Source organism: Muscardinus avellanarius (genome assembly GCF_963383645.1).
Source record: "Muscardinus avellanarius genome assembly, chromosome: 18".
NCBI lineage: Eukaryota > Metazoa > Chordata > Mammalia > Rodentia > Gliridae > Muscardinus > Muscardinus avellanarius.
The window spans coordinates 29,544,789-29,569,524 of NC_137804.1; the positions used below are offsets into that span (position 1 = coordinate 29,544,789).

Genomic DNA, 24,736 nt, shown 5'->3' on the forward strand with positions numbered 1-24,736 from the left:
TCTGCAGAGTGGTCAGATAATGTCTTGCAATACCAGAGCCAGGCATGGTGGCGCACGCTTGTAATCCCAGCACTTGGGAAGCTGAGGCTGGAGGGTCCCAGGTCTGAAGCTTAGCAAGGCTGTCAGCAACTTAGTGAGACTCTGTTTCCATATAAAATACAGCATAGATCTAGAGTGTAATCTGGGCCTGGGCTCTGTCCCCAGTACTACAAAAAATAAAAAATAAAATAAAAATATCAAATAGCAATCTCTCTCCAGTACACTGTTCCCAGAACAGCCCTTGGTAGGAAATGAGCCAGTGTGGAATGAAAAAGACAATACCATGAACTAAGCTTTGAATTATTTATGTGAGGAGAGAGATCTGTTCAAAGGCAAACAAGAGGAAGTAAAATAATGTGAAACAGAAGGAAAAGAAAGCCAGGAGCAGCTTACGCGCTCTGGGTCAGGTTGCCGCTTGGCGGGACTCAGCCGAGCGCTCGCCGCCCGGCTGTGCCTAGCTCTAAGGGCTCTTCGGGGCATTCTGGCATCTGGCTGTTCCTTACCCTGTGCCACCTCTGTCCCCAGCTGGCACACGATCATCGTGGATGGACACAGTGTGGAGGAGCTCTGCAAGGCCTTTGGCCAGGCCAAGCACCAGCCCACAGCCATCATCGCCAAGACCTTCAAGGGCCGCGGGATCACAGGTCTGTGTGCCGGCCCCCCATGCTCCCCTGGCTGGCTGAGCGCTGGTGCAGCCCTGGGGTGCGGAGGTGCCAGCCCTCGGCTCCTCGCCGAGCACGCTGGACTCCAGGGAAGGGGAGCATGCTGTGTCCCTGAGGGGACTCGGGTCTGCGTGGCTGAGCCAGGACCTAAACCCAGGCCAGCTGGTGTTAGCTGAGCAGCATGCGCAGGCCGTGTGGACAGGGTAAGGAGGACACCGAGTGAGGTCGTGCCCAGTGTCCTCACACCCCACCCCGACTGGACCTCTGCAGGATGTGCTTGCCATCTCCAGCCATCTGCCCAAGACCTGGCAAGCCAGGGCAACCTGGGAAGACCTGGGCTTTCCTCTGGCTATGGGTGGGGTGCCCCGGAGCAGCAGGAAAGTAAGCAGCCTGGAAGGTAGTTCCTGCTCTAAGGCCCAAGGGCAAGGCAGACATAAGTCACTTCCTGGCACCCTGCGCCTGGGGTGGCTCTGTCCTATTTAATTGTTTGTGGTACCGGGGATAGGACCCAGAAGCATTCTAGCATTCTACTTCTGAGCTATACCCACAGTCCTTTTTATTTATTTATTTATTTTATTATTTATTTATTTATCTTTGCGGTGCTGGGGATTGAACCCAGGGCATTCTACCTCCAAGCTAGGTCCTGGGTTGGCTTTTCTACCCAGTGCCCCTGTCTGTCCACCTACCAGTCCTGGGCCATGGTTCCCTTTACCTGCCTGCATGGACTCGGGCAGTGAGGATGCTGTAAGAGGTGATGCAGTGGCTCTGCGAACCTCTAGGAGAGGGTGGACATTGAGGTGAAGGCCTGGGAGATCGTCATGGCCTCAGCTCTGCCTGGCCTTGGCCCCTCAGGCATTATGCTCAGATACAATCTGGAGTCCTGAGAGCGTCTTGGGGACTTTGGGAGTCTGTGGAGTGTTGGGTGCTGCCCAGTAGGGTCGGTCTGTCCTTGGCTGTGCCCAGGTTGCAGTGACACTGGAGGTAACCTGGTGCTTGCAGACCCCACTCTGCTGCTTATAGGTGCAATCAGGTACTTGCTCTTTTCTGGCCTTCAGCATCTCCTCCTCATGACCAGGATCCCTCCCAAGCTGCCAACAAACTGAGCCTGCAGTTTCTGTAGCAGGGAGACTGCTGACTCCTCCTGTGTGTGCGTCTGTGCATGCTCGCAGGGGAGTGAGGGCAGGGCTAGGGGTAGGAGACGCCATGGCAAAGGAGATGGGTGAGTGCTGGGCAGCAGGCATCTGCCTACACACACACCCTCTCCGCGCTCTTTGGAGCTCGGCAGGGCCAGCAGTGTTCGCTGAGTGGCAGGCACATAGGACAGAGCTTCCCTGACCCTGTGGTGCCCGGTGCTGCTCTGATAGCCCGTGATGGTACTGTCCCTGGCTTGCCTTGGACATGTGGAGGACAGGTCCCCTGGAACAGTTGGTGCTCTGGGAGCATCTGTCTGACCTGTCCCTCTATCCTCCTGTCTTGTGCTTGCAGGGATAGAAGATAAGGAGTCCTGGCATGGGAAGCCTCTTCCCAAAAACATGGCTGATCAAATCATCCAGGAAATCTACAGCCAAATCCAGAGCAAAAAGAAGATCTTGGCGACTCCCCCACAGGAGGATGCCCCTTCAGTGGACATTGCCAACATCCGCATGCCCACCCCACCCAGCTACAAAGTTGGGGACAAGGTACCGAGTTGGATCTTGCTTTTCTGGACTGGATGGGGCTGGGACAGACCTAGTTCTCTGTCTTCCTGGAAGCTGAGACCACAATTTGCCTTCTGAGAACTAGAAAAAGGAGGAGAGGGATTATCCATGGGGAGGAGGGACTCTTGTTAGTTTCCTCATAGAGACAGTCAATCCTAGAATTATTTTCCTGCAAAGGTTCAGAGACGGCAAAGGAATTGCCACAGTTATGCACTAAGCTACAGGTAGAATAAGATAAAGTCAGGAGTGGTGGCACAAGACAGAAAGGTCACTGGTTCGAAGCCAGCCTCAAACAACTTAATGAGACCTTGTTTCCAAACAAAAGTACATAGAGATGTATCTCAGGTAGAATGCCCCTGGGTTCAATCCCCAGTACCCCCCAAACACACACACACACACACACACACACACACACACACACACCCGCCCCCCAGAAAAGAAGAACTATCAAAACCCAGGACTCTGAAGGGCTTGCAGCCCTGGCCAATGAGGGCCCATTGGGCAGAGCTGTACAAAGCCTGACAAAGATGAGTTAGGCTGTCCTGCTACAGGGCCCTTCCCTGAGTGACCCTTCAGACTTCCAGCCCCTCTATTCCTGTGCGAAGTGTGGTTGGTCACAGGGATGCAGTGGGATTGTCAGTACATCAATCTCTCTTTGTTTTTTGGTGGTATTGGAGATTCAACCCAGGGACCTTCTACCCCTAAGACCCCCCCCATCCCTATTTTATTTATTTTAAAACAGTCTCACTAAGTTGTTGAGGGCGTTACTGAATTTCTGAGGCTGGTTTGTTTTGTTTTTTGTTTTTGCTTTTGGTGCTGGAAATTGAACCCAGGAGCATTCTACCTCTGAGCTACACCCCCAGCCCTACTTTATTTTTATTTTGAAACAGGGTTTCACTAAGTTGCAGAGGCTGACTTTGAACCTGCAATCCTCTTGTCTCAGCCTCTCAAGTACAGGGATTACAGGTGTGAGCCACCGGTCATTGGCAACCTCACGGTGTTCAGAAGTTCCCAGGGGACCTTGTGCTGTTGGACTTGTTTTGCTGCTACTGTTTTTATCCTCCTTAAAAGCTTCAGAATTCTCCAGAGGCAGGCAAGGCTCAGGACTGCAGATCACCTGGCAGCACTCAGAACTTTTCCATTGTCTTCTCCTTAGATAGCCACCCGCAAGGCCTACGGGCAGGCACTGGCCAAGCTGGGCCACGCCAGCGACCGCATCGTTGCCCTGGATGGGGACACCAAGAATTCCACCTTCTCGGAGATCTTCAAAAAGGAGCACCCTGACCGCTTCATCGAGTGCTACATTGCTGAGCAGAACATGGTGGGTGCCGGGCTTGGCTGAGGGGCATGGGTTCAGGAGTAGCTGTCGGGCTGCAGTCTGAGCCTGCAAGGGGAATGCTGGAGCCCTCTTTGGGTAGTGACATTGGTAGTACCAGGTACCTGCTGTGGGCTGGCTCAAGAAGACTACAGGTAGGACCTGATGTTGACTTTTGACCTTGAGTAGCCACAATTCAGGGTGGTTATGCCAAGCAACAATGAACTGACTAGATGGAAAGATGGGGGTGCTGAACAGGGCTCCAGGTGTGCATAGCGGTAACTGCATATGGGCCGGGCCTGGTGGCAAGTGGGGCCTCTTGGGGTGAAGAGCCTTCCACATGGAGGCCAGCATAGCCAGGCGCAGAACTGTGATGGGTTTTAGCAGCCAAGGCCGGTTGACCCCCGTTACATACAAGGGCCTGGCTGCTGCCACCCTGCGGATACAGACATGAGAGAACTCTCAGCCCTGACATGTGCAATTGGGAAGCAGCCCCTGCCAGGAACTGAAGTTGTGAAATGAGGAAAAGTGTTTTGTCCTGTTTTGCAAACTCACCCTGCTCCTTGTGGATCCCTAGGGAAAGGGCGCTCCCTCCCACTGGAAGCCACTAATATCTCCAGAGTTCTTTCTCCAGTGGAGCTTAAAAGTTGTTGCTTCCAGAAAGTCTAGTGTAGGAGCTGGGCTGGCCCCAGAGGCTGGGGAAAGAGGGCTCATGGCAGCTAGCAGGTTTCAGAGCCATTGAGAAGCATGACTGCTCAGTGCTTGTGGTGAGGGAACCTGGAGCCTCAGTGGCAGGAGGAGAGTCAGGGAGGACTGGCCTCTACAGAGACCGGTGGGCTCACCAGGAAGTGAGAGGAGGGGATGCTCAGAAGTCTGGGAAGAGCCAGGTATGGTGGCACACACTTGTAATCCCAGTACTTGGGAGGCTGAAACAGGGGGATCACAGGTTCGGGGCCAGCCTCAGCAACTTGTGAGGCCCTCCGCAAATTAGTGAGACCCTGTTTCCAAATAAAGAATAAAAAATAGGGCTGGGGGTGTAGTTCAATGGTAAAATGTCATTGGGCTTGATCCCCAGTTCTGCAAAAAAAGTTCCAGTAGATATTTTTTTTCTTTTCTTTCCTTTTTCTTATTTTTATTTTGAAAGAGTGTTTCACTAGGTTAATAAGAATCTCACTACTTGCTAAGACTGTCCTTGAACCTGAGAGCCTCCTGTCTCAGCCTCCTGGGATTACAGGCATGTGCCACTATTGCCTGGCTAAGGAGTTTTTTATTTTTTTTATTTTTGCGGTACTGGGGATGAAACCCAGGGACATTTTACCTCCAAGCTACACCCCCAGCCCTATTTTTTATTCTTTATTTTGTGACAGAGTCTCACTGAGTTGTAAAGGGCCTCACTAAGTAGCTGAGGCTGTCTACAAACCATGATCCTCCTGTCTCAGCCTCCCAAATGCTGAGATTACAAACATGAACCATCACGCCCGGCTAAGAGAATCATTTTAAGAGACTTTTGGAAGCTGGGCGTGGTGGCGCACGCTTGTAATCCCAGCATTTGGGAGGCTGAGACTGGAGTATCGCCTCAGCTACTTAGTGAGGCCCTTTGCAACTCAGTGAGACCCTGTTTCAAATTAAAGAATAAAAAATAGGGCAGGGGTATAGCTCGGAGGTCGATTGCCCCTGGGTTCCATCCCCAGACCCATACATACCAAAAAAAAAAAAAAGACTTTTGGAATGATTTTTTTTTTTTTTTTTCTTGTGGATTGAACCCAGGGGCATTCTGCTACACTCAGTCTCACTAAGTAGCTGAGCCTAGCCATGAACCTGCTATCCTCCTGTCTCAGCCTCCCAAGTACTGGGATTACAAGAGTGTGCCACCATACCTGGCTTGGAATGATTATTTTAAGTGGAAGCAGGTTGGTGTTTGGAAATAGACAGCAGGGTCATTTGGATATACAGATCTCACGTATGGGCTTAGTATATACTAGGGTTACAGAATCCTGGACTCCTCAAAAGGTGGCCTCAGAGGGGCCCTGGGCTCCCTGGCTGCCCTCTGCCGGCCTCCTCAGGCCCCTCCTGCATGCTGCCCCCAGGTGAGCATCGCCGTGGGCTGTGCCACACGCAACAGGATGGTGCCCTTCTGCAGCACCTTCGCAGCTTTCTTCACACGGGCCTTTGACCAGATCCGCATGGCAGCCATCTCCGAGAGCAACATCAACCTCTGCGGCTCCCACTGTGGCGTGTCCATCGGTGAGCTTAGCTAGATTGTTCACACCTGTGACATTTCCTAACTTTGGACCTGGAGATGTGGGAGGGATTGGGCCAGGATTCCAGGGGTAGGGAATCCATGGACAGGGGAATCTGATTTCAGACTTCAGCTTGCCCTTTTCCTATACTGTAGGGGAAGACGGGCCCTCTCAGATGGCCCTGGAAGATCTGGCCATGTTTCGGTCAATTCCCATGTCAACCGTCTTTTACCCAAGTGATGGAGTTGCTACAGAGAAGGCAGTGGAATTAGCAGCTAATACGAAGGTTGGTCACAGGGTTCTAATACAGCATCCAGCTCTTCCTTAGACAGAAGAGGAGGCCAGCGCAAGGGCACAGAGCCGGTCGCTTGTTGCCCCAAGGGTTGTTTTCTGACCTTGTTTTTGGTGTTTTTGTGGCTGAAAGAAGTGAGACCAGGTCAGGCATCATCTTAGTTCTTGGGAGGCTGAGACAGGAGGGTCGCAGGGTCACAGCCAGCCTCAGCTACTTAGGTCCTCTGCAACTAAGTGAGAACCTGTTTCAAAATAAAGAATAAAAAATAGGGCTGGGGGCATAACTCAGAAGTAAAATGCCCCTGAGTTCAGTCCGCAGTACCACCAAAAAAAAAAAAAAAAAAGTTAGATCAGGGAAAACAAAACACATACTATTACTGCCCCATTGCAGACATTTCCAATCAATCACTGCACTCTCCTCTTTCCCACTGAGAATCCTGGTAGCCTCTGACAGTGTGGAGATTGACATCTGTTTTCTCTCCTTGAGTTGGATTCTCCAAGTCAACAAAAGAACGAACCGAGACATGTGCTCTGCCCAACTTAATGCTCCTCTTTCTCTGCCTGAGAGGAGACCTGCACAATGGACTCCAGGAGTGTAGCCCCCCTGGAGGCCAATCCACCTGGTAGATAGTCAATTCTGCCCTCTGAGGTAGAGACGCCGCCCTTATTCCTCAGCTCATCTCTTCTGACCCTAGGGCATCTGCTTCATCCGCACCAGCCGCCCAGAGAACGCCATCATCTACAACAGCAGCGAGGACTTTCAAGTCGGACAAGGCAAGGTTGGTGTCCTTGCCCCGCCGGGACCCAGCAGAGCCGGTCCACCCCGGCTGCCACCATTATACCTGGCTTCAATTTATTTTTTAACTTCTTCAGGTGCTTTTTTCTGTTCTGTCCATCTTTTTCTTCCTTCTTTTGTGTTTTGGAGCATTGGGGCCTGCCTTGGTGAGGTCCTGAGAGGTGCTTGGCCCTCTTGGTTTGTACATTGAGAAGCCTTGCCCAGGGCAGTCAGACCATCCTTCACCCCGGCCCTGAGCCTCTTGCCCCATGTCACCCCCAGGTTGTCCTGAAGAGCAAGGATGACCAGGTGACCGTCATTGGGGCTGGGGTGACCCTGCACGAAGCCTTGGCTGCTGCTGAACTGCTCAAGAAAGGTAAGGAAAGGGGACCTGAAAGCAGCGCTAGCGCTGACTGCGTGGTAGGGCTTGTGGGTACAGGAGAATCTCATCTACTGAAGCCACACTCCAGCTCTGACTCCGAGGCCCCGCATGATGCCAGCTGAGTCTTAGGGCCGCAGTGGCCAGAGGCTCTGGAGCTGCCAATGGGGCTGGCACAGGAGGATCGCGCAGGTTCGAAGCCAGCCTCAGATGGCTTAAGAGATCCTGTTCCCAAATAAAATATAAAATAGATCTGGGAGTGTAGCCCAGAGGTAGAAGGCCCCAGTTCCATCCCCAGTACCACCAAAAAAAAAAAAAAAAGAGAGAGAGAGATAATTGCACTTTCTCCCCCATAGGACTGTTTGAGGATTAAGTAATGACTTGGTATTAGTAGTACCACACAGATGTTAAGTTAGGAGGGACTGGCACAGCTTCTCCTGCAAGAGAATTACAAAGCAAGCTGAGCAGGGTGGCATATGCCGGTGATCCCAGTACTTGGGGGTCTGAGGCAGGATGATCCCAGACTCGAGGCCAGCCTCAGCGACTTAGTGAAGTGCCGTTTCAAAAGGTAAGTTGAGCATGATGGCGAACACCCGTAATCCAGCACTTGAGAGGCTAGGACAGGAGGATCGCGTGTTCAGGGAAAGCCTCGCAGTGTACTGTACGCTAGGCAACCTAGAAAGGCCCTGTTAAAAAACAAAGTAAAAAGGCTGGGGTTGCAGTTCAGGTAGAATGCCCCCTGGGTTCAATCTCCAGTACCCCAGAAAAATAAAAATAAAATAAGGAAGCCAGGCACATTCTTTTTTTCTTTTTTTTAATTTTTATTGGTGCAACATATTCAAACATCATATTGGGGTAAAAAACTTGTGTGTACAGACATGCACACATCACTGATTTAACCCCTACCCAATTCCCACCCCATTCCCTCCCCGTCCCTCCCTCCCTTGCTCGGCTTAGTGGTTGACTTCGATATGTTTAAGTACATTGTGTGCTTTAGAGAATTTCCTCCTCCCCCCTCCTTTCTCCTCCTTTAGGTTGTCTTGTTTGCTCCTCCATAGGATTTCCTTTTTCATCTAGAGTTCCTCCTATGACCCGTTTCTCCCTAACTCTCACATATTAGGGAAAGCATCTGATTTCTTAGACTCTGTTTCAAAATAAAAAGTAAAAAGCTAGGCTTGATGGCACACACTTGTAATTGCAATTCGTGTACAGCCTCAACTCCTTAGTGAGGCCCTTGGCAACTTCATGAGACCTTGTTTCAAAGTAAAGAATAAAAAATAGGGCTGGGGTATAGTTCAGAGGTAGAATCCCCATTAGGTTCCATCCCCAGCACTGCTAAATGAATGAATGAATGAATGAGTGAATGAGTGAATGAATGAATAAAAAGCCAGGCGTGGTGGCACACATGAATAATCCCAGCATTCCAGAGGCTGAGACCGGAGGATCGCAGTTCATGGACAGCCTCAGCTACTTAGTGAGGCCCTTTGCAACTCAGTGAGACCCTATTTCAAAGAATAAAAAATAGGGTTTGTGGTGTAGTTCGGAGGTAGAATGACCCTGGGTTCCATCCCTAGTATAATGATGATGATGATGATGTAGTAAATAAACAAAAAGTAAAAACCAGTTATGGTGTCACACACTTGTAATCCCAGTACTTGGGAGGGAGCCTGAGACAGGAGAATCACAGGTTCAAGGACAGCCTCAGCAAGTAGTGAGACTGTCAATTAGACCCTGTTTCTGGTTTTTTTTGTTTTGTTTTGTTTTGTTTGTGGGTTTTTTTTTTTTTTTTTTTTTGGTGGTACTGGGGGTGGAACCAGAGGCTTTCTACCTCCGGGCTATACTCCCAGACCCATTTCATATTTTATTTGGAAACAGGGTCTCACTAAGTTGCCGAGAGCCTCACTAAGTACCTGAGGCTGGCTTTGAACTGTGCAATTCTCCTGTCTCAGCCTCCCAAGCGCAGGGATTACAAGCCTGCGCCACCACGCCTGGAGGTAGAATGCCCCGGGGTTCAATTCCCAGTACCACAAAAAAATAAAATTAAATAAAGCTGGATACAGTAGTTCACACCTATAATCCTAGTACTTGGGAGGTTGAGACAGGATGATCTCAAGTTCAAGGCCAGCCTCAATGACTTAGGAAATTCAATTTCTACTGGGGATGGAGCCCAGGGGCATTCTACCTCCGAGCTACACTCCCCAGCTCTATTTTTTATTCTTTATTTTGAAACAGGGTCTCACTGAGTTGCAAAGGGCCTCACTAAGCAGTTGAGGCTGTCTACAAACTGATCCTCCTGTCTCCGCCTCCCAAATGCTGGGATTATAAATCTGTGCCACTACACCCAGCTTTTTTTTTTTTTTTTTTTTTTGCGGGTCTGGGGATGGAAACCAGAGGCATTTGACCTCCGAGCTACACCACCTGCCCAAATTTTTATTCTTTACTTTTGAAACCGGGTCTCACTGAGTTGCAGAGGGCCTCACTAAGTAGCCGAGGCTGTCTGCGAACCACGATCCTCCAGTCTCAGCCTCCCAAATGCTGGGATTACAATCATGAGCCACCACACCTGGTAATACCTTGCTTTTTTATTTATTTATTTATTTATTTATTTATTTATTTATTTGGTGGTACTGGGGTTCCTGGAAGCCCTTCTACCTCCGAGCTACACTTCCAGACCTATTTTTACATTTTTTAAAATTTGGAAACAGGGTCCCCTAAGCCAGCGCGCGCAGCTGGCTTCGAACCTGCGCCATCCTCCTGGCTCTGCCTCCCAAGCACGGGGATTACAAGCTTGCGCCACCACGCCTGGCTTTATTCTTTATTTTGAAACATAGTTTCACTAAGTTGCAGAAGGCCTCTAAGGAGCTGTCCCAAACCAGGATCTTCCTGTCTCAGCCTCCCAAGTAGTGGGATTACAAGCGTGCAACACCACACCCAGCTCCTATTTCAAAATAAAAAGAGCTGGGGTTGTAGCTCAGAGGTAGGATGCCCCTGGCTTCAATCCCTAATAAAAAATAAAAAAATAAACCACACCCAAAACAGATGTCATATTTCATCCATGCTAAGCACCACGGAGGAGAGAGCAGGCGGGGTCCTTGGTGAGGCGAGCTAGAGTAGGTGCGAACGCATCAGCAAAAAGAAGCAAAGCAGCTAGGCAGTTCCCTGCTGGAGCTGCCAGGGAAGCCAGCCGGGCCGGGGTTCAGGTGGGTTTCTGAGGTCACTGCTGAGTCCTCTTCTGACCCTCCGACATCCCCTGCCTGTAGCTATGGCGCCCTCCCCATGGCCCCAAAAGCCTTTGCCTTAGATCAGACACATGGGGCCCCCCTCGGCTTCCCCTTTATCTTCAAAGGCGTCTTGCAGGGTGCAAGAAGGCAACTCAGGCCCACACAATGCACTGCGCCTGCGTCAGTCCACAGCCCACACACCTGGCTGAGGTGCGGAAGAGGAGTTGTTAAGCCTGAGCTCAGCCGTGGACAGTTAGTTCTCCCAGGGTAGGGACAGGACAGGCCTCCCAGGGTAGGGACAGGACACAGACGCGGCTGTCTGTGGCTCACTGCAAGGCAGACCGTGACACCCTCCCTCCCCTCTTCCCTCACAGAGAAGATCAACATCCGTGTGCTGGACCCCTTCACCATCAAGCCCCTGGATAGAAAACTCATTCTGGACAGCGCCCGGGCTACCAAGGGCAGGATCCTCACCGTGGAGGATCACTACTATGAAGGTACTGAGGGCTGCGCCCGCTGCGTCGGGGAAGCTGGGGAGGAGAGGGCTGAGGTCTGGGCAGGACCTAAAAATTTCCACCCTGGGCAGTGAGGTTGGAAGCCTTGCTGGTTTCCTGGGTGCCAGGGGCTCGTGGAGCCAGGCCAGCAGCTGTCGTTAGCTGGTCCCCCAAGCCAAGCCTGAGCCCTGTTCAGAGGCCATGTACCAGCTGCTCTGAGGGACAGCTCTGGTTTTCTGGGCCACAGCTGCCCTCCTGGGGTTCCAGTGAGTAAGCACTAAGCCGGGTGTGGTGGCGCACGATTGTGATCACATTACTTGGGGGCCTGAGACAGGAGGATTAGAGTTCACAGGCAGCCTCAGCTACTTAGTGAGGTCCTCCAAAACTTAGACCATGTTTCAAATAAAAAAGGGCTAGGCATGCTAGTGCACACTTGTAATCCCAGCATTTGGGAAGCTGAGACAGGAGGATCGCACAGGTTAGAAGCCAGCCTCAGCTTCTTAGTGAGGCTTTTGGCAACTTAATGAGACCCTATTTCCAAATAAAGTATAAAATAGGCCTGGAGTATAGCCCAGAGGTAGAAAAGCTCCTGGGTTCTACCGCCAGTACTAAAAAATAAAATAAAGAATAAAAAATAGTACTTAGGAGTATATGTAGCCCCGAGGTAGAATGCCTCTGGGTTCAATCACAATTACCACACACACACACACACACACACACACACACACACAATAAAATAAATAAATAAATAAATAAATAAATAAATAAATAAAATGGGGCTGGGAGTGTGGCTTGGGGGAAGAATGCCCCTGGATTCCATTCCTAGTGACAAAAAAAAAAAAAAGAAAGAAAGAAAAGAAAAGGCTATTGTGCAGACTCAAACAGAAAAGGCAATGCTGAATTTGTCTTTTGAGTCCTTCTCAAAATAGCCCCTTTGAGGCCCCAGCCTTCAGACTCTGAAGATAAGTGCAGATGTTAGGCTGGTGAAGACGGTGTCCAGAGGATGGTGCTACAAAAAAGATTCAAGCTAGGCCCTCGTCCCATGCTTGTGATCCCAGTACTCGGTGGCTGAAATGTTCCCTGCAGCTTCAGCTACTGAGGGAAACTTTGTTTCAAAATAAAGAATAAAAATCTAGGGCTGGGAATGTAGTTTGGAGGTAGAATACCACTAGGTTCAATCCCCAGTACAATAAAAAAAAATATTTAGGCTAAATCAGGTGTGGTGGTACACACTTGTAATCCCAGCATTTGGGAGGCTGAGATGGGAGGATTGTGGTTTGGGAACAGCCTCAGCTACTTAGTGAGGCCCTCTGCAACTCAGTGAGACCCTGTTTCAAAAAAAAAAAAAAAAAAAAATAGGGCAGAGGGTATAGCTGGGAGGTCGGATACCCCTGGGTTCCATCCCCAGACCTGCAAAAAAAAAAAAAAAAAGATAGGGCTGGGGGTGTAGTTTGGAGTTAGAATGCCCCTGGGTTCCATCCCCAGTACCGAAGGGGGGTGTGTGAATTCAGGCATGGTAGCCTGTAATCCCAGTACATTGGGAGGCTGAGACAGGAGAATTGCAGGTTCAAGGATAGCCTCAGCAAGTAGTGAAACTCTTATCAACCTAGTGAGACCCTGTTTCAAAATCTTAAAAAAGAAATAAAAATAGGGCTGGGGGTATAACTCAGAGGTAGATTGTCCCTTGGTTTAGTTCCCAGTACCACCACCACAACAACAAAAATTAGAGGCCACAGTTAGGCTTTGATAATGGTGTTACACACCTGCCGTCCCAGTACTTGGGAAGCTGAGACGGGAGGATTGCAGGTTTGAGGCCAGCCTTGGGAATTTAGCGAGACCCTGTTTCAACATAAAAAGGGCTAGGGGGTGTAGCTCAGAGGTAGGATGTGCCTGGGTTTAATCCCTAGCACCGAAGAACAGAATTGACAATGCACCTTCTGCTTGCCCTGAGACCTCGACCCTGACTCACTCCTTTCCTTGGCCCAGGTGGCATAGGGGAGGCGGTGTCCACAGCAGTAGTGGGTGAGCCCGGAGTCACTGTCACCCGCCTGGCTGTTGGCCAAGTACCTAGAAGCGGGAAGCCAGCTGAACTGCTGAAGATGTTCGGCATTGACAAGGACGCCATCGCGCAAGCCGTGAGGAGCCTTGTGACCAAGGGCTAAGGGGGTGTAGAGGGCGGGGTGGGGTCCTACACATTCCTGAGCCATTCTGGCAAAGGTGCTCCAAGGATGTAATGAGGTAAATATATGTTTTAAGAAAACTGATTCAGCTCCAAAATGTTTCTTTTTTCTCTTTGATGTGGATCCAGCTGGTACCAGTTCTGGGAAGAGGGGTGGAGGGAGAGGTAGGGGGGCTGCACCCTCGGAGCTGCTCCAGGACCTGGGTGTCTCAGGGAATCACTTCTCTGTGGTTCAAGCTCATCCCTCAACTGTCAGAATTGCTCCTGCCTCCCACGCCTGCCAGCCCACCCACATTCAGCTGGCGCCTGCCTTCCAGCCGGGCTGGGACCCAGCTCCCTCCCATCATCCCATCCTGCTGGTCCTTGGCAGGGAGTTACCTCACAGTCCCAGAAGTGGCTCTGGATCCCTTGGCCACCACCAAGGCTCTGCAACTTTGTGGTCAGGGGTCCATTTGCTTGTGTTCCCCTCCCAACAGAGGGATACAGGACAGCCCCATCCTGGGTCGGCATCAGAGCTGCAGGTGGCCAGAGAGATGGGAAGGTCCAGCTTCCTAACAGCACCTTAGACCCGAGGCCCTGGATCCCAAGTGCATGGACCTCTCCCTCAACCTGTTAACATGCAAACTCCTAGGCCTTACCACCTGGCCTGGGACCCTGCATTTGACAGCTGAACCAGGGCTTCTAGTGCCACACTCGGCCCAAGTTCCAGCCTTACCTGCTTTGCTGCTCCAGTGGGTAGCCTCCAGGTGACCAGAGGCCTGTAGGACTTAGTCCTGGCTGAGGAAAAACGAATGCCAGGCAGTGCGGGTGGGGGCCCCTGGCAGGCTCCCCAGGGGAACCTCAGAACATGGAGGAGGGTGGGACACATTTTAGAATATCTTGTCTACGTGACAGTCTGGACCCCTCAAACTGACCAGCAGCTGTCACTCATTGAGCACTGGTCTGGATTTGGTTGGGCCAGGATATATGGCTGCGTGTGTCCCAGCACCAACTCCAGAGGGAGCAGGTGGGTCTCGGGGGCGTGGCTGGGACTCACATCCTTCACATCTGGGCCAGGAATTTGAAGCCTGCTGTCACTAACTGGAGGTTATTTTGGCCCTAGAAGCTGAGGCTGGGGGCACTGGGTGCTGAGGAAGCCCGCTGTGGAGTCAGCAGAGGCAGGGCCTTTCTTCCTGCATGGAATAAATGAGGGCTAGAAGAGGGGTCCCTCTAATCGAGGAGCTGGGTCCTGACACAATTATGAAGCTTTTCTTATATAAGAAAGACAGGTAGTGCACACCTGTCATCCCAGTACTTAGGAGGCTGAGCCAGGAAGATTACATGCTCTAGGCCAGCCTCAGCAATGTATGAGACCCTGTTTCAGAATAAAGGCCTGGGGTTATAGCTGGAAAGTAGGATGTTCCTGGATTCAATCCCCCATGCCCCCCCCCCCCAATTGTGCAGTTTAGTGCGTTTTGTTTTGGTTTTGTACTGGTGCACATTGAATTCTGGGAGTGCTCTACTGCCACAGGCTTTCAGCTTCTTGCTTCTTTGCTCAGTCCAAATGGGGCGCGAATTTACTCGCGGTCGATCTCAGTAAAGATGGGGAAGGATAGAGTGAGATATTGCAGATTCTTATCTGCAGTGATTCTTTCCCTTGTAAGCAAATCAGCCATAGCGTTTCCATGTGCTAGTGGCCCAGGTAAATTAGAATGACCAGCAATATGCGATATAAAATTTTATTTCTTCGCCCTTGAATGATTTTTTGTAATTGTTCCAATAACATAATAGTTTTTGAATGTCCAGACAATCAAGCTCTTTTTATAGCAGGAAATATTGAAACCACATACTTTGAATCTGTATACAAATTAATCTTCTGCTCCCAATGCGTTAAAGCTAATATTACAGCATAAATTTCTGCTTGCTGAACAGAAAACTGCGCTATGATGAATTATGGGTGGGTGGTCTCGTGTATAGACCACAGACCTTCCATTTGAAGATCCATCAGTAAATATAGTAACAGCCTCACTTAAAGGTTCCGCAGAAACAGTGTTTGGAAAAATAAATTGTACTTCTCTGGCAAATTTTATTAAAGGATGTTTTGGTAAATGGAATTTAACTTCTCAAAATAATTCAATAAAGCAATACCTCAGTCATCATCATTTTGCAATAATGTTTCAAACTGTTGTTTAGTATATGGAATCACAATATTATGCATTTCTTTTCCAAATATTTCTATTGATCTATTTCTGGCTTTAATAATTAATTGACTACACAACAAAACATAAGAAGCCACCATTCTTACTTGTATATCCCATTGCTTCTCATAGCTTATTTGCTTGACCTTGGTTTCCTGCAACCTCTCTGTTACCAAGGCCAATGCCTGTAACATTTCTGGAGTTAATTCCCTTTTTGATTTAGGATTTGGGTCTCCATTAAAAGCTTCATATAAAACATGAAAATCACCTGTGGTAATTTTCAAGTAAGGTCTAACCCAACTTATATTACCTAACAGTTTCTGCAAATCATTTAATGTTTTTATTTTATCCAATTTAATGTGCATCTTTTGAGACATTATGCACTCATCATATATTACTTTTCCTAAGTAATTTATAGGCCTATTTTGTTGAACTTTGTCAGGTGCTATCTGAAGGCCATACTTAGTCAATTGCTGAAGCAAATGTTTAAGAATTTCTTCTACTACTTCCTTTTTAGAATGAGCCAACAAAATATCATCCATATAATGAATTATATAAGCATTTGAAAATTTTGTTCTGTATTCTGAGCTATTTCCCAGTAAAGAATTACAAAATTAAAGAAAGAAATGCTTTAAATTTCTGTACTTTGCTTTAAAATCTTTTCTCCAGGGTCTACAGGACATTAATTTGTTTTTATATTTTACTATTTTTATGGGTTTTTGTTATTTATAATATTGGGTCAGGTATGGGGAAGGATTAGCAATTAAGTGATATTTTTGTTTATCTATATTATTGGAAACATGTGTCATGACAAATTACTTTTGTTGCTGCTACAACCAGAGTTTAACCCTACAGTATTCTTTGGAATAAGGCACACATTTTCAGGATTCATTTTATGAAGATTATTAATAACTGATAATTGTTGAGAATGAGGAGCTGGTAAATCTATAGCAGCACTCCCTTGCCTGGACACATTGAGTGTCGGTATTTCTGACAAAGTTGCAGGAGAGGTCTTATTTTTGATGACTATATTTCTTTAAACTCCTGTTTTAGAAAATTATCTCTCATCTTACTTATGGCTGAGAGAACACTTGCCTATTAGTTTTTCTGATTTTTGTAATTTGCTTCCGTCCTTACCAAATTTAGATCACATTTATTTTTTATTCATGTATTTATTCAAATATTTCCCCTATTTATAACTAGGGCTTATTCTAGGGAGTGGCTGTTTTTCTCCCTTCAATCCATCTTATTTTACTTGCATTTCTTTTATTTTACTTTATATTATATATTTTAGCTTCCCATAAGTAAAACACATTTGTTTATTTATGTGAATAGTTTTATATCCTTTTTTATTTCAATTGCACCTATCTGGGCATTATGTCTTACTGTTTCTATGTTCTTTCATGCTTTCCTATAATGTAAATTTCTGCTTTTGTTAATGAGCTGAATAGTCGCTTGACAATCTTTATTAATGTTACTGAAAACTATTTGTCTAAAAGAACTATATTCTACGGTGGGTCTCTGTAAAATTTTTGTAGACGGCTTTTTTGTTTTTATTTCAGTTATTTTGCCAATTCATAACAGCAGCTTCTCGAATCCAATGCGGCTGCCGCGGTTGTACATTTTTGATCTGAGTCTTTATGTCTAATTAGACTCCAATTTCAGTAAATAATTTATTTTGCCTTCTCACTGAGTCACATTTGCTATTGCAAATATTGTTGTCCTGTAAGGACCTGTTGCTGTACAGAAATCACAAAGGATCCAGTTCTCTGCTCAAAAGTGTAAGAATTCAATGCAGTAATTAGAAATAAGCCCATAAAGCATGCATGTCTTTTTTGAAAGAAGAAATAGTATCAAAGTTAGACCCTCTCCAATGAGTTTGCTGCAGCAGATCAGGGTTAAAAGCGACAGGAAAGGTGAAAGCTAGTCCCAAGATTTAAAAGACCAAAGTTTTGGCAGGACTGGATCCACTCTTTGTTCAAAAGGTTGTATGGTTATTTTATATTTTTTCTTTCTGCCACAGGGGCAAAAATTGGAAGTGAGCGCTGGCGCCACGGCACTCGTCCCAATTTCATTTCCTGGGCTTTCTGATGCAAATATAGCTGTCTGATTTTTTAGCATGATCTAGATTTTCCTCTGACAATTTATATATATGAAGCAATTTTTAGTTTCACTTTCCTATATCAAAAATCGTGCCATCAGTTTGTTGAATGGTAATTCTAATTAAAGACTAAATGACCCACCACTAGGGGGAGGTGTTTCTCTTCTAGTCAACAGGCTTTCATAAAAGATATGGATGTTCAATATTTCTTTCTCTGGAGTTCCTTCCTCTGGAAGCCAAGGGATGTATGTTATTGATACTTTATAGCAATTTTGCAGTTCTTTTGATGACATCTTTATCTTATATTGCTTTAAAAGATGATACACTAATTTTGTAAAAGGATTCTTACTCACTTGATTTCCCATACTGTTTCCTTGTGCTTTTTTAGCACTACTCCTATTAACTTTTATACATGAATTAAATGTTTGCCCCTTCATGACTACAGCATATGCCATTTCATGAATGACTGCTGGTGAGACATTTTTTATGAATGTCTCATGTTTTACTATGTTTTTGCTCGTTCTTAACCGACCAACTTGTCGGCGACGCTGCAGAAGTCTGACGAGAACCTATCCTTCGCCTGAAAATTTTTAAAGAAATAAAGAAAAGAGATAGCTTACTTTCTGGATACGACCTGGTTACCCACGTTGAGGGCCACCTGCCACAAACCAACTCAGTCCACTCGGGGCGCGAATTCACTCGCGGTCGATCTCAGTAAAGATGGGGAAGGATAGAGTGAAATACTGCAGATTCTTATCTGCACTCTACCACTCGGCCACCTACATCCCAGCCCTCGATATTTTTTGTGATCATATCACTAAGTTGCTCAGGGTGGCCTTGAACTATCTCCTACCTCAGCCTCTTGATTCAGTAGTTTTTAGTATATTCAAGTTGCATAACCATCACCATGATGTTTCTTTTCTTTTTCTTTCTTTCTTTCTTTCTTTTTTTTTTTTTTTTTTTTTTTTTTTGTGTGTGTGTGTGTTACTAGGGATGGAACCCAGGGGCATTCTACTTCCAAACCATACCCCCAGCCTGATTTTATTCTTTTATTTTGAAACAGGGTCTCACCAAGTTGCTGAGGCTGTCCTTGAACCTGTGATCCTCCTGTCTCAGCCTCCCAAGTACTGGGATGTTAAGCATGTGTCACTACACCCAGCTAACCAGATCAGTTACAAAATATTCCTATCATTCCCCAAAGGAAAACTTCCCTTTATCCACCCCCTCACCCCCGTGGCTGAGATCCATAGCACCTTGTTGCAGACCTGGGGTCAGCTCTGTCCTCCCAACTCCCATCAAAGATCCCCTCCCCAGACTGGTGCATGTAGCAGGGATCTGGGTCCTACATGAAGAAAACATCTCAAACAGCCTGCCTAGCTTCCCAGCCTCCAGGAAGATGCGCTGTCTGGGTGACTGGGGCTGCCCTGTGTCTTCTGAGGATGAGGAGAGAGAGGAGACACTGGGCAAATGATCGGAGTGGTAAACTAGAAGTCACCTACCCGCAGGAATCCAGGCTTTATGGATGTGTCGATTTGATGTATGTACAGCAAATAAGTGCAGAATGTGTGGAGAGGACCACTGCCCTCAAATGTCACCCATGCCCCTGTGTGGCTCAGCGGAGACCCCAAAGCAGTTCTCACACAACATGGCCCTGCAGGCAAGAGGAGGAAAGTTTTGAAAGCCCTGCAGAGGATGCTGGTGGCAGAACATCCAGGGTGCATACTGTGCTGGCGTGGGCACTAACTTATCTAGGTGGGGAACAGCCTTGGGGAAAATGAGCCCTTTGGCCCAGTCAAGCAGGCAGGAAAGGGTTGTCTGGGGCCAGGGGTCCTGCTGCTGCCCCAACAGCCTGAGCCTTAGTCAAGAGGGGTTCTGCTCCCAGCCCCTCTGGGAACGGGAGAGACAGTTTACAATTTAGGGAGTAGGAAGGAGCCAGTACACCTCAGTCTGCTTGAGCCACCATGATAAAATACTATAGGAGGCTTGGGAGTTTTTTCCAGCCATGCTGGGGACTGAACCGAAGCCTCACACATGGTAGACAGTCACTCTACTACTGAGTTACATCCCCATCCGTTTCTTTTTATTTTGAGACAGGGTTTCACTAGGATGCCTAGACTGACCTCGAACTTGCAATCTTCCTACTTGAGCCTCCAGAGCAGCTGGTATTACAGGCCTGTGCCACATAGCCTGGCTCGTTGTACTTCCTAAGTGACCCTGAACTGAAGTTCTCTGAAGAAGTTGTATCAGTGTTGACCTTGACCACTAGAAGCCATTAATGGAATGTCTAGAAGCACAATTATCTTGGGCCATAGCCAATTATCTTAACTTCTGTATCTGATTTAACTTTCTCAAGACTGCTAGATAAAACTTCTGAGAATCTCAGAAGAATGCTAAGAAAGGCTAAGAATGCCTTTAGATAATATCTGAAACCTATGAAAAAAAAATCCCCCTTTGCTATAACCCTACCCAGTGTCCCCACCAGTGTAACTGGGAAATGTATTGATTTACAACTTGTTCTGTGATTATAAAAGCTTATAGAAGCCAGGTGTGGCCCAGGGTGGATTCCAGGTTCAAGGAGAGCCTCAGCAACTAGAGACTCAGCGACCTAGCAAAGCCCTGTTTCAAAACAAAAAATAAGGCCAGGCCTGGTGGCGCACACTTGTAATCCCAGCACTTGGGAGGCTGAGACAGGAGGACTGCACAGGTTCGAAGCCAGCCTCAGCTACTTAGTGAGGCTCTCAGCAACTTAGTGAGACCCTGTTTCCAAATAAAATATACAATAGGTCTGGGAGTAGAGCCTGGAGGAAGAAATGCTCCTGGGCTCTACCCCCAGTACCACAAAATAAATGAGGAAGGACAAGGGAGTATAGCTTAGACATAGGATATCCCTGGGTTCAATCCCCAGTAACACACAAACACACACACACGAAAAACACACACGAAAAGCTGGGTTGTGGTGGCATATGCTTGTAATCCCAGCATTTGGAAGGCTGAGACTGGAGGATCACAGGTTCATGGACAGCCTCAGCTACTGCTTAGTGAGGCCCTTTGCAACTTAGTGAGACCCTGTGTCAAAATAAAGAATAAAAAAATAGGGCTGGGGGTGTAGCTTGGAGGTAGAAAGCTCCTGGGTCCATTACCAGTACTGCAAAATAAATAATAAAAAACAGGGCTACGGGTGCCCTTGGGTTCCATCCCCAGTACTGCAAAAAATGAAAGAAAGAAAAAAAGAAAGAAAGAAAGAAAGAAAGAGAGAAAGAAAGAAAGAAAGAAAGAAAGAAAGAAAGAAAGAAAGAAAGAGAAAGATCTCATAGTCTCTTACATGGTAGAACATAATATCAGGGTATCCATATTCCCGGGCCATAGTCACTCATTCATATTTGGCTCAGGATAAGCTATTTTTCTTATTTCCTTTAAAGCAAAGTCATTATTTCACATCAACAGTCCCAAACGTGGCACCTTTGGACCTCACCGTCTCCCCCGCTGCCCTTCCAGGGGCCTCTTGGTCTCCACTCTGCCTTAGCTCATTCTCTGTACAACAGCCGAAGGGACCTTGTGGGAGCTGAGTCACTCCACCCCCACCTCCACCCCTGTCCTGGAGATGTAACCAGGGGCATTCTACCTCCGGCCCTATTTTTTATTCTTTATTTTGAAACATAGTCTCAATAAGTTGCAGAGGCCTCACTACACAAGTCAGTCTTCTGCTCAGACACATCCCCCTATCCCATGGCAACCATGAAATTAACTCTAGGCCCTTCGTGGCCACCTCCTCATCTGTGTGTGTGTGTGTGTGTGTGTGTGTGTGTGTGTGTGTGTGTGTGTGTGTGACTGAGGCTTAAACCCAGGCGTGTATGCTTCTGAGCTATACTCCCAGCCCTATTTAAATTTGTTTTACAGCCGGGCGTGGTGGCGCACGCTTGTAATCCCCGCGCTTGGGAGGCAGAGACAGGAGGATCGCGCAGGTTCAAAGCCAGCCGCGCACGCTGGCTTAGGAGACCCTGTTTCCAAATAAAAATGTAAAAATAGGTCTGGGAGTGTAGCCTGGAGGTAGAAGGGCTTCCAGGAACCCCAGTACCACCAAAAATAAAAATAAAAAATAAATTTGTTTTAGAGCCGGGCGTGGTGGCTCACGCTTGTGAGACCCTGTTTCCAAATAAAATATAAGGAGCCGGGCGTGGTGGCGCATGCTTATAATCCCTGCGCTTGGGAGGCTGAGACAGGAGGATCGCACAGGTTGAAGCTAGCCTCAGCTGCTTAGTGAGGCTCTCAGCAACTTAGTGAGACCCTGTTTCCAAATAAAATAGAAAATTGGTCTGGGAGTATAGCCTGGAGGTAGAAAGCCTCTGGGTTCCACCTCCAGTACCACAAAATAAATAAATAAAATAAAATAAAATAAAATAAAATAAAATAGGTCTGGGAGTATAGCCTGGAGGTAGAAAAGCCCCTGGGTTCCACCCCCAGTACCACCAAAAAAAAAAAAAAAAAAAAATTCGTTTTAGTACTTAGGATTGAACCCAGGGCATTCTATCCCCAGTCCTATTTTATTTTTATTTCAAAAGAGGGTCTCGTTAGGTTTATGAGAGTCTCACTACTTGCTGAGGCTGTCCTCAACCCTGCGATCCTCCTGTTTCAACCTCCCAAGTACTGGAATTACAGGCGTGCACCATCACCCCTGGCTAAAACTTTTTATAGATGCTAGAGAGGAATGCTTTGGGTATCTGGAATCTCTAGGGCACCCCTTTTTATTGTCTTGTTTTCTTTTGGGGGGTTTTGTTGTACTTGGGGTACTAGGAATCGAAACGAGGGCTTCACACATACTAGGCGAACACTCTATACTGAGCGCCATCCCCAGCCCCTTCTATTTTTCATTTCAAGACAGATTCTCAGTAAACTGTTGAGGCTGACCTTGCACAGGCATTTGCTACAGTTTTCAGCTCCAACCCAGGTTTTGACACAAGCTCGGCAAGCGGTAACTGAACTGCATCCCCAGTTCCTACTTTCTGTGTGTGTATGGTACTGGGAATTGAATCCAGGGGTATTCTACCTCCAAGCTATACTCCCAGCCCTATATTATTATTTTGAAACAGGGTCTCACTAAGTTGCTGAGGCTGACCTTGAACCTGTGATCCTCCAGTCTCTGCCTCCCAAGTACTGGGTGATAAGTTGGGTCCTGCACTCATGTGACTTTGTGTCACATGACCTCTGCAGGGCAAGGGAGGGGCTGAAACCTCCGTGAGAATTGGGCGTTCCCGGGAGTAAACCCTCATCTCGCGAGATGCATACCTTGAAAAGGAGAGCCCGCGTCCTCAAGCTTTGGACAGGCGCGCGGGCCCCACGGTGCCTCGCCCTGATCCCCGGGAGAGCCGTGCCATTAAAACTTTACATGCCACGTGTACCGGACCTCTCTCGTGTTTTTCACACTCCGCCGTACACACATTATTTTTATTTTACTCGCATTAATTTTTTATTTTACTTATCACTGGGATTACAAGTATATACCACCTTGCACAGCTCATGTTTTTCTCTTTCTTTCTTTCTTTCTTTCTTTCTTTCTTTCTTTCTTTCTTTCTTTCTTTCTTTCTTCTATTTTTGTGGTACTGGGGGATGGAACCCAGAGCCTTTCTACCTCTGGGCTATACTCCCAGCCTTATTTTGTATTTTATTTGGAAACAGGGTCTCACAAAGTTGCTGAGAGCCTCACTAAGTAGCTGAGGCTGCCTTCAAACCTGCACAATCCTCCTGTCTCAGCCTCCCAAGAGTGGAGATTACAGCGTGTGCCACCATGCCCGGCTCTTTTTTATTTTTTAAATTTTTCTTCCAAATTGTAAATTGAGCTCAGGGACATTCTACCTCTGAGCTATGCCCCCAGCCCTATTTTTTTTTAATTCTTTATTTTGAAGTTGGGTCTCACTAAGTTGCAGAGGGCCTAAGTAGCTGAGGCTGGCTATGAACCCATGATGCTCCTGTCTCAGCCTCCCAAATACTGGGATTACAAGTATGCGCCACCACATCCAGCTCATACTCACTTATTTTATTATTTATTTATTTATTTATTTATTTTGCGGGTCTGGGGATGGAACCCAGAGGCATTCGACCTCCGAGCTACACCCCCTGCCCTATTTTTTATTCTTTATTTTGAAACCGGGTCTCACTGAGTTGCAGAGGGCCTCACTAAGTAGCTGAGGCTGTCCGCAAACCACGATCCTCAGGTCTCAGCCTCCTGAATGCTGGGATGACAAGCGTGCGCCACCATGCCCAGCAATGCTCACTTATTTTAAAAATTTTGTTGGTGCACTATAGTCATACATTTTGTGTGTGTGTGTGAGTGTGTGGTACTGAGGGTGGAACCCAGGGGCTTTTCTACCTCCGGGCTATACTCCCAGACCCATTTTATATTTTATTTGGAAACAGGGTCTCACTAAGTTGCTGAGAGCCTCCCTAAGTAGCTGAGGCTGGCTTCGAACCTGTGCGATCCTCCCATCTCAGCCTCCCAAGCGCGGGGATTACAAGCGTGCGCCACCACGCCCAGGTAGTCATACACCTATCTATACAGTAGCAGATGGTAGAGGCATGCGTGCACATCGCACTCATTTAGCCCCCCCCCCGCCCTCCTTCCACGTTTGGCTTAGTGATTGACTTGTTCTTGTTAATGAATGTACACCACGTACAGTGGGGAATCCCCCCCCTCGGTTAGGTCGCCGTATTTGCTCATCTAGAGTTTCTCCTTGGTCTCGAGTTCCTCCTATGACCCATTTTCTCCCTTGCTTCCGCATAATAGGAAGAGCATCTGATTTCTTTCTTTTTGTGACTAATCTTACTTAGCATGTTTTCCAGTTCCATACATTTCCCTATAAATAACATAATTTTGTTCTCCTTTATGGCTGAGTAAAAATCCATTCTATACATATCCCATAGTTTTTTAACCCACTCATCTGTTGATGGACATCTTGGCTGGTTCCATGTTCTATTAATTGATTTATTAATTAATTTATTTATTTATTGTGGTACTGGGGTTCCTGGAAGCCCTTCTGCCTCCAGGCTACACTCTCAGACCTATTTTATATTTTTTTAAATTTGGAAACAGGGTCTCTTAAGCCAGTAAGGCTGGATTCAAACCTGCGCGATCCTCCTGTCTCCGCCTCCCAAGTGTGGGGATTACAAGTGTG

At 47.4% G+C, this 24,736-nt stretch overlaps 1 protein-coding gene across 1 annotated transcript in view; it reads left to right on the plus strand.

Moving 5' to 3' along the window:
* The window catches only part of TKT (transketolase), a gene marked incomplete at both ends in the record, with an annotated part of 35,687 nt that extends 22,412 nt beyond the window's left edge, over positions 1-13,275 (plus strand). The window contains 9 exon segments of the mRNA XM_080715198.1: positions 565-688; positions 2,195-2,380; positions 3,555-3,719; positions 5,801-5,957; positions 6,109-6,239; positions 6,940-7,023; positions 7,302-7,395; positions 10,994-11,116; positions 13,100-13,275. Coding sequence (XP_080571324.1) covers positions 565-688; positions 2,195-2,380; positions 3,555-3,719; positions 5,801-5,957; positions 6,109-6,239; positions 6,940-7,023; positions 7,302-7,395; positions 10,994-11,116; positions 13,100-13,275 — 1,240 coding nt within the window.
* Positions 13,276-24,736: the final 11,461 nt, after the last annotated feature.